This window comes from the organism of the source record quoted next, unplaced genomic scaffold (genome assembly GCF_019419815.1).
Source record: "Pyrus x bretschneideri cultivar Hongxiangsu unplaced genomic scaffold, Pyrus_bretschneideri_v1 Contig16, whole genome shotgun sequence".
Lineage (NCBI taxonomy): Eukaryota > Viridiplantae > Streptophyta > Magnoliopsida > Rosales > Rosaceae > Pyrus > Pyrus x bretschneideri.
In genome coordinates this window covers 7080471-7090970 of record NW_025999457.1, presented here as the reverse complement: position 1 = coordinate 7090970, position 10500 = coordinate 7080471, and the positions used below count along the sequence as shown (strand labels likewise).

The following is a 10500-nucleotide window of genomic DNA, read 5'->3' as shown; positions in this document are numbered from 1 at the left end:
TAATTCTTGTTATACTCATACCCATAACCATTTATAAACGGTTAAGGCCTAGTTTGGTACTGAGGTGATTCTGAAAAAAGCTGGTATCAAAAAAAGCTGGGAGTTATTTTTGTGTTTGGTAAACATTCAGCTTCAGCTTTGTTTCACAGTTTTGGGTGAAAAAAAGCCAAAAACAAGAAGCTGCAAAACCCAGCTTTGAAAAACCAGCTTTTTTTCAGGTCTATTTTACATAAAAGTTTACCAAACACTATAATACTGCTTTTTTTTTTTTTTTCAAAAGCACTTTTACAAAAAAGTTTACCAAACATTCTGCTGTTTTATTTCACACCTGCTTATTCTCACAGCACAGCAGAATCAGCTTTTTTTCAAAGCACAGCAATACCAAACCAGCCCTAACCGTACCCATAATTGTATCCCCATTTAACCGTAACCGTATACCTGTTTACCCATTTATCCGTTTATCCTTTTTTACCATTTATCCTTTTTTACCTATTTACCCGTTACTACATTGATAACGTTCAATCGTTCATTGTGTGTTAAGGCTAGTCGTTGATAAGGTATCAGACGAATCATGATCCTTAATGCATTGTATGCATGAGCGATTAATTACTATATATTTAAAAATTAAAGCAGTGTTAAAGTTACTCGTTCATGATCATTCATGCATTGTTATGTTTTTAGCCGACTCACTGTACCATTTCATTTTGGGATTTAGATTTGCTTTCATTTATTTTGTTATTTCTCTATTGAATTTTGATCAAATTCCAACTAGATGGCACTGCAAGTCTTACAGAGAGACAGGTATAGGAGTTGTTGCTGTTCCCTTAGAATAATTTAGCAGTAAAAATTAAAAATGGGATATATTGGCATACAGATTCCTTTCCAGTACGGACTTTGCCACAAAAAAAAAACGACAATAGGTTGAAGTTGTTCACACTAGGTATTGCCGTAGTGTTTAGGTATTATTCACACGTGTCACACAGACAGATGATCTGTTTGAAAATCCGTCAGTCGATGCGGGTTCAGGTGCCGGCCCGGAGATGAGAGAGAGGCGGAGATAAGAGAGATGACCAGCGCGAGTCTATCGAACTATCGAACCATTTTAGGATTTTTAGTTTTTTTATTTTACATAGGTTAAAATAAACGGTTAAATGTGTATCCATTTATAATTGTGGATAATACCTCTAATGACACATTTAAATTTCAAGAATAAATAAGGGAAAATTTGAAATAGGTCCAATTTTATAAACTACCTTTTGAAATAGGTCCAATTTTTAGTTACTTTAGACCCCTTTCAAAAAACCCCAATAAATAATTATACACATAACCATTTTTTTTTTTAAAATGAGTTTTAAACGGACGAGTAACCACGGTTATCCATACTCGTGGATATTTTGCCCATCCCTAATAATGAAATGTTGCAGAGCTTGATTTTGAAAATGTGATTGATAATTTTGACCCTAGAAATGTAAGAAGAAATTTTAAATGAAGGTATTCTTATATATTTATTTAAATCTTGTTTTTTTTTTTTGGACAAACGATAGATTTAGTGGGTTAAATTGTTAATTGTTAGGGGATTAGTAGGGATTGAACCTGTACCAAGATGCATATGCATTATTACTTTCCGCCACGGGCATAAAACGTCATCTGCTTAATATTTATTGGAATAGGATCCTCTCCGAATCCTCTTTGTGAGAATCCGGAGGATCAATCAATCGTGTCCGTTCATTGTAGATTGTACAGTTAGAAATTATTTTTAATTTTTAATTTAAAACCTGTGTGAGTTAAATGGGGATACTTTTTTGGGTTAAAATATAAACAAGTTGGACGTATGCTTAATTAATGTTAAGAGAATACTAGCAATCTTTTTATTTAAACATTCTCGTTCTACTTTTTCAACTGTAATTCTCATCTTATTTGGACATTCTCATTTGATATTTAGGCCACTCTTAAAGATTATTTGTGCAAAAAATTAATAAATCTAAAATTGTTTAATTGCATAACAATTTTTCAATAAAATAGATGAATCATATTTTTTACTTAAAAACTGAAATTTTAAAACGTTAATTGAATGCTTGAAGAATTTCTTATTTGATTGAACTTTTTCAAAGTTAATCTACAAAATATAACCCAGCAATTGAAAAAAACTAATCATCAAACGACATTGGAAGATTAAAATGATAACCAAAAAAAAGCAAAATGAGAAGGTTCTACTCAAAAGATTGCTAGCATCTCCTATTGAACTTTTAACTAGATAATATAGGGAAATTTTATTTGTTATTTTAATTTCAAAATCCTATTAATTATTTCCTCAACCACAACCACCATGCCCTTCAAAACCAAATCTATAACCCAAAAGTCATCCTTAGTATCCTAATTGTCCTGGGTACTCCCACACAAGAAAAGGCGAAACATGGCATCAAACAAAAGAAAAACGAAAAAGTAAGATAAAAACTCAACTACTTACAATTAAATTTAAATTTATAACCTCACTCATTAGTGCAAATATATCGTTAAATAAAAAGTTAGAAATAAAAACAACTACTTACGTACAGTCCAATAAATAAACAGTCGAAAGCTGTAGTCGCCATTGATTGATGTTGAAACCTACAAAATTATGACATTACAGTGTGAGCTAGCTACTCGTTATTAGGGAGCTCTGAGAAAGGTAGCAGGAAAGAAATTGAGGATGGATGTAGGGGTTGAAGCATATTACCAAGGAGCCAGCAATTAGTCTAGTAACGTAGTAAGGGTGGCAACTATCGACCCAAACATTGACAGAACTAGATTGGTCTTGTGCCATGTTCGGTTTGAATATTTCGCCGCTCCCGAAAACTCCATTGTATCTAATTACTAGCTAACTTCCGTTTATTCTAATGAGTCCGCTTCTGGGCTTGATTTCCGGCGAGTGGAGGTACGGCGGGCCTATTAGTGGATAAGAAGGCCTAAATTCGAGAAATCATTTAGTTGTAAAACAGATAAGAGTAAAGAAGTAATATGAGACTGCAAAGCAAAAGATGGAGTTTGAGTTGATGAGATAAATTAGGGTTGAGGCAGTTTTTGAGGTACTCAAAATACAAAGCTATGTTGCCAATTAGTACTACGGTATGGTTGTGAAAACTAAAAACTGATGAATATCAAACAGGCACTAAAATTCCCAAGTTCAAGTTATGGGACAAGTGAAATTGTTCAAACTATCGGGAGTAAAATTTCAACTTCAATTTCATCATGGGAACTAACGGACAACCGTTCAGGTTTAAACTACAGAAACCCAAGTAAAAACCCTCATAACTTTACAAAAAAAACTGTTTCGTTCCTGAAGGATTAAGGTTTTAACACAAAAAATAACTCACAATTATAACTTCTTCCAATAAACAAAAATGCGATGGCAGGAAAAAAAAAAACGAAAAACAAAATCAATTGCGCAAGCTAACGAACACACTATTACGCGGAAGCTCAGTCGTGCTTGCCTATATTTTCACTTCCTACCCTTCCTGCCTGTTGGCTTTCCTGAAGCCTTTCCGGGGCCCTTGCCTCTGTCACCCTTTCCGGCACCCTTGCCTCCTCTCTCCCCCTTGGCAGCAGTTTTTCCTTTCTTCGAATTGCCTTTTCCAGGCCTTTTACCCGGCCCACTACCCCTTGAATCCTTTTTCATCCGTCTATCCACACGGACTTTACCCTTGCCAACCCTGACTTGAACTCCCTTCTTTGCAACCACATACTCCTTTTGAGGCCTTTTAGGCGCAGCCTTCTTATACATTTGTTCAATTTGCTTCCTCTTTGAACGATCAGAGATGTCTGGCTGGTCAGATATTGTGTTTGCCTTCTTCCGAACCTTCTCGAGCTTCCTAAAGGCAACTCGCTTCTTTCGAGCTTTAGCCTCTGCCACCTTCTTTGCAGGACGGGCATCAATTTCTTTAAATTGTGCTTTCATGGCATTAATCTCTTCTTTGGTCACAGGTTTCATTGGCTGACGGTGCCTCTTCTCCTCATCTAAAAACCATCTGGGCAAGCCGTCATCATCAAACATGTACTTGTTATAGGCATCATCAAGCATCTGTTCCCTTGGCTTTTTCCTCAGCATTTTCTTTGCACACGCCAGTATCTCGGCTTTTTTATCTATATCCATATCCTCGGATTCATCTGATGATGAGTCATCACTTGAATCTGTACCCGGAGCAGGGACAATCTCAAAATCATCTTCGGCCTTTGAAGCTTGAAGTTTATGGCCTTTGGTCCCTGCAGCATCATTTTCCGTATTTTTCTTAGCATTCTGAATTGCAGTCTTTTCCTTACCATTCTGAATTGCAGTCTTTTCATTGGCCTTTTCAAGCACGGGAAGTTTCTCCTGCTTTTCAACCTGCATTTCATCTTCACTACCAGAGTTATCCAAATCCCCCTGCTCTACAGCTTCGGCAAAGATATCCTGACTAAACCAGTTATTCGTAATTTCCTCTTGGGTAGGTCCGTCCCCCTCATCAAGTGATTCCAAGAGAGGATTCGATTCCTGAATACCCTGGTCTTTGTCTGAATCATAATCAGACTGAACTATATCACTGCCATCAACATCCTGAGTGGCCAAATAAATAAATAGATTTATGAGCACAAGCAGTATTGTGCCTGTAGATATAAATACTTTTATCATCTATGCGCTCATGCCTATCAAAAAAAGTTCTGCAGAAAGATATTGAGATTTTAAGTAATACTACTCCCCTACAGACCCACAGCATGAGACCCATAACTAAAGTGAAATTTTTGTTTATATCACCACGCGTAATGAAAGCTTCATACCTCCAAAAGTTGAGTGTCCTCAGAATGTGCTTGTTTTAAACGTTTCCGCTGCTTTGCACTTCCCTCCTTTTTGGAGGTGTACTGTTCATATGCCTTATCGAAAAGATCTTCCATTTGTGCATCATATCTAACATCATAAATAGTAATACATGATTTAACACAGATGATAGAATTATTTTTTTATCTAATGCTAATATAAGGTACAAGAAGAATAACCTTCTGCGTTCATCATCAGAGTCCATATCACTGGATGATGCTTCTTGGGTATTCTCATGGGTTTCCCCATTTTCAGTATCTCCAAGGTCACCATTCTCACCATCATATTCAGTGGAATCAACCACTACCAGATCGTTCTTACCCTGAAGGACGAGAATGCAGTCAAGATATGCATTGATATTTATACATAGAGTTGGTAAAGTCAGAACCTGCTATCTTCGTCAAGAAAAAATTAAGGAACATAAAAACAAAAAGAAAGATTTTGATCTTTGGGGAGAAAAAATGAAATCCTTTCAAATGTCAATGGACAATGGGAGAAAGAAAAGCCAACTAACAGTAAGCTAGTAGCATACTAGTTCTGCTTGAAACATATATTGCAAAATTATAACATAAAAAATATGGGTATTTCCAAATTATAGAGTACAGTAACACCATTTTTAAATACTTAAATATTAGCTTCATGCTCTTCTGTTTCGGAACAAATAAATAAATCAAGTATATTAAGGTCCCAATGGCTCATGAAAAGAAGAAAAATTGTGAAATAGAAGCCTTTATATTGTACCAAGGACTTGAAAAATATAATCTAACTTCCCCAAAGGCCCATCAAAATGAACTTTCGAGGTTCAAAAAAAAGCTCCTCCATCAGAAATCAGATTCCTGAGACAAAATAAAATCAACGTGTCAAGGCAGATTGTGAAATGAAAGCATACCTTGATGGAAGTGAGAGAAAACAACTCATTGTCAGTATAACCATCTTGTAGTGCATCTATTTGCATCCCTGTTGCCTTCCGTACCTTGTCCTGCAGTATACAGATTTAATGAAAAGGATCAATGTGCCATACGTTGATATTCATAATAAAGAAATAACCAATAGTTCTTATCCTGAAAGATCACAACTTTACATCTAACTCTACATGGATAAGTTGTTGAACTGAAAAAAAGGGAAAAGAGAAGGCAGACTATTTGTGAACATAAAAAGAGAAGCTGTCAAACTTTCAGCTTTTTATTTGATTGAAAAGGTTAAACTATCTTCTACACTATATCATCACTTGCCCTAAGTACCAATCCAACAAGTAACTTTGTAAACACTGTATGGCCAAACTGGGGAAAGCCTTGCAATCCTATTTAGGCACCAAATCCAACCAAAATGCGCATACAAACATACAATAGAGATGGTGATTCCAAGTCCATCACACTGATTAATGGATTTAAAACCTATTAGAAAGTCTAACTTTACAATCTCAGGCTTCATTTAATTAATTATCATTGTATTTCCAAACTATGGTGTATATTCCCCCAGAACATTAACCATCTACCAGTTTCATGACTCAACAATAACAGCAGGTAATCATGCATAAATATTCGCAAAAAGAAAGCAAGAAGCTACAAACTTGAGCTCGTCTTTTTGCTAGAAGCTTCTTTGTTCGTTTCTTCTTGCGCTCCATAGCATACGTCAGCTCCTCCATTTCATTGAGTATTTTGTCTTCATCATCCTCCTCATTTTCCTCCTTTTCAACATCTGTAGTAGAAGTGTCAGCCTTCTGGGACGGAGATAAGGCCTTTTTTATCTGCATCCGCCACCTAAATGACAATACAATCATAACAACTTAGTATGCACTAAGAAACAAGAAACCTAGACTGCAATATACTGCATGTCTAGTAGATGCATTCCAAATGCATAAAGGTATCATAGACCATAAAAGAACAGACACAGTGATTGCAACTCTTACAGTTAACAATTAATTGGTGACACTTCCCTCAATAACTGTAATGATAACGAGAGAGAAAAAATGCAGAGAGAATGCAGAGATACCTTCCCTCAACAACTGTAATGCTAACGTGAGAAAAAAAATTCTGTTGCAGCAGAGAGACGTGATTTACAGATTAAAAAGGAGGGAAAGAATCTAACGGTCTAGCCAATCTTTAAATCTAAAAGAGCATTTTATAGATTAAAGAAACAGCATTTCTTACTTCAAAAGGTACTTGAAATCTTGCTTCCCCAACACACGCAGATCATCACAGAGAGTTTTAACCTGTCAAACCGTAATAGTTAAAGTGGTTGGAACACTACAAGGGTTCCAAAGTATTTAAGGGGCTGATAAAACACATTTTTTTTTTTTCAGCTAGTAGGGGAAAGTAAAATCTATATAAAGAGAACATGCAAATAAATTAAAATAAAAAAAAAAAAGGGACTACCTCTTCTGTTGTTAAAGCATGATCCTTGATGGGCAAAGATGCCTCATCGTCAAAGCTTATGGAAGTAGTAGAACCAAGGATATCGAGAGGAACATCAGACCAAATGAAAGCAGCAGCAGAAGACACTTTTCTCAAAATTGTGTCTCCATCTTCATACCTGTATATAGAACACAATCAGGCAACACTTATGAGATAGCAATCACAGGAACCTCAAAAATATAAAGAGAACCGGGTCAAGATAGCAATCATAAGAACTCATAAAAGTTTGAACAAACAAGGTCAATGATGGATAGAACAAAATCATTGACCCATCTGTGTTACTCTGCAGTTAAAAACTGCCTACCCACGTTCGAAATTTATAGGGAAAAAACAATAACCACTTAAAAGACTATAAAATCTTGCAGAAAAAACACATGCAATCACCCTGTTTTTGGTAATTACAATGCTGAAGCGCATACAATAGTGATCAAGGTAAAGATATAAAAGAAAAAAAAATTAGAAAGAACGTTTACCCATCACGGTGTCTTTTTTGCTTTGTTCCTCTTAGTACATCTACCACCTATATCAAGGAGTTACAAGGAGAAACAAATATATTAAAACAATATCTTTTTTTTAAAAAGGAAAGAATTTTGTACTTATGTAAAGCTGGTATTCTGTTTCATCTAATATGAGTTACCTTCTTCTGAGGTTCTACAGACTTAAATAGATGTTTCACGTCAAGTAGACGCGGATCAATCTTTGCAGGAGCCTTGTACTTAAAACCCAAAAGATACGTCTCCGCAGATGAGCTACGACTAGCTGCTGGTTTATCCTGTTCAACCTTCTCAAACAACTGCAGGTTATATACCAGGATCAGACATGCTAATCAATCCAGAGGTTTGGAATAAATATGTTTTGTGATCTATATACTAGTATCAACTAGTCCAACAATCTAAAGATTACAATAAATAAGAACTAGAAAATCACCTCCTTCATACAATAGTAGACAGCATTATAATCTTGCGACCTGAAGATCTGCGACAAAACAATAATAAGCGCCCAGCTTCTTAAACAAAACTAATCGAAATACATAAACAAAATACTTGTATGGTTAAGGACGTCCACAATTCAATTCTTGATATTAACATGCTTGAGCTCCAAAAACAAATTGAAAACAGGAATTTCAATCATACTGAAGTAAAATTAATTCCAACTGCAGGCCCCATTCAGAATATAAATTGAACCGAAAAAAAATTTCAATTATGAAATCAAAATATTAAATGTAGAAAAATACTTGAATAACAAGTTGAATTTACATGGAATGCAGTAATGAACCAAAAAATTAGAACTTGAAACTTAACAACTCAAAGTTTAACTTTCACTTGAATTAACCCATTTCTCACAGAATACCAAAAATCCAACACAAACCAACAAAAACCCAATTGCCAATATGAAATTCAACACATACTTTAGTAATAAATGTTCCTTTGGGAGCCAAAAGCTGAGTAGCCAACTTCACCGCATCAACGACCAAAGCATTCTGAGCAGTGGCCTCCGAAGACCACGCGCCGCCGACATTGGGCGACCCATCATGAAGCACCAAATCAAAAGCCGAACAGCCATTCTCCTTCATCAGCTTTCTGAGCCTGGCCGTGCATTCTGGCTTGGTGATGTCCTGTTGGATCGAGAAGGCGCCGCGGACAGGGGCGATAGGCACCAAGTCGACGCCGACCACGAGGCTGCCGACGGGAACGCGCTGCACGGCGACTTGCATCCAACCGCCGGGCGCGGCGCAAAGGTCGAGAACGGCGTGAGAAGAGTGAAGGAATTGGTGCTTGGTGTCGAGCTGGGCAAGCTTCCATGAAGCTCGGGAGCGGTAGCCATGCTCTTTGGCTAGTTTGTAGTACTTGTCCAAACGGTGCTTGCCCTTCACCTTTCCCATGGCTTCTCAAGAGTCCAATACACAGAGAGAGAGGTGGTGGAAATTGGATTAGGGTTTTGGTAGGGTTTTATAAATTAGACTGTGCCAAAATAAAAGCAAAACGCAGCGTCGGGGTCTTAAGCCTTTTTAACCTTTTTTTTTTTTTTTTTTTTTTTTTTGAAACACTTTGGATGTGGTCCTTAATTATGAATATTCTTTGATTGAAACCTTCTTGGTTTTTAATTTTTGATCGAAGTCTCTGAAATTAATGTGATAATTTATTTCTATGTACGTTACTATATTTTTTTAATTAAAAATTAGAAATTTTAGTTGTTTATATAAATGAGATTTTAAATAAAAACCATAATTTGTGGGATTAAAAATATTAAAATATAAATATACTCTTGTGTGTTTGTATATATATATATAAACATGGGTTCATTCAACAAAATTAACCAAAAAAATTATTGTATCAAAACATGGGTACATTCTTCAAAATCACAAAAAAAAAAAAAAAAAAAGATATTAGGTTTAATAACATTAGTAAATTTCTTCGATTAAATTTGACATTGATACATTTTAAAATCAAAGAAAAAAGAATGTACCCATATAAGTTTAAACATGGATTAGAAAAAAATTGAATAGATTATATATATAAAAAAAAAAAGGAATTGTTATTAGCACTCCAAAAATCTCATTATACACTCCAAACTTTCTATATTAGGAAAGAAAAATAAATTTGTGAGGAGTATAGAATAAGATTTTTGGAGTGCCAATAACACTTCCCAGAAAAAAGGGTACATTTTACATATAAAAAATTGGTATATTTAAGAATGAGTACATTTTAAGATTAAAAAGTTTTACATGAATGGGTACATATAATTAGCATGGGTACATTTAGCAAAATAAAAAGTACAAATAAAAAAAAATATATGGGTACAAATACAAATAAACTTTAAAAAATATGGGCAAAAAAAGAAATTAATGTATGGGTATGAATTAAAACTGAAAAGAAAATTGGTACAAATTAAAAAAGAATTACAAATTAAAAATGGATACAAACTAAAGCTAAAAATATATGATAAAAAATTTAGTCATAAATATAAATATACTAATTGTAACATTTTTAACATTAAATGAATATATTTAGAAATAAAAAAATATTTTATTATTGAAATAATTAATGATGTTATAATACCCAAGGACCTTGATCAAAAATTGAAAATGAATAGGATTTTAATCAATGGAGTAGCAAAAGGAAGGATGAGAACCTAATTTCTCCTCTTTTTTTTTTTTAGCCAGGTTTTCTATGACTATGAGTTTATGAGAACTCATTTGGCAAGTCGAATTGTACTAATTATTTCAGTCAGATAAACTAATATGGGATCAGAATTTCA

General features: G+C 34.8%; 1 protein-coding gene across 1 annotated transcript; it reads right to left on the bottom strand.

Moving 5' to 3' along the window:
- Positions 1–3200: 3200 nt before the first annotated feature.
- LOC103967111 (pre-rRNA 2'-O-ribose RNA methyltransferase) lies at positions 3201–9176 on the bottom strand. The gene is made up of 11 exons (XM_009380358.3): positions 8651–9176; positions 8170–8217; positions 7880–8035; positions 7716–7762; positions 7204–7360; positions 6979–7040; positions 6399–6588; positions 5718–5807; positions 5008–5150; positions 4792–4918; positions 3201–4570 (listed from the first exon to the last, which is right to left on the bottom strand). The coding sequence occupies exons 1-11, from the start codon at positions 9122–9124 to the stop codon at positions 3479–3481; spliced, it is 2586 nt and encodes an 861-aa protein (XP_009378633.2). The 5' UTR covers positions 9125–9176; the 3' UTR covers positions 3201–3478.
- Positions 9177–10500: the final 1324 nt, after the last annotated feature.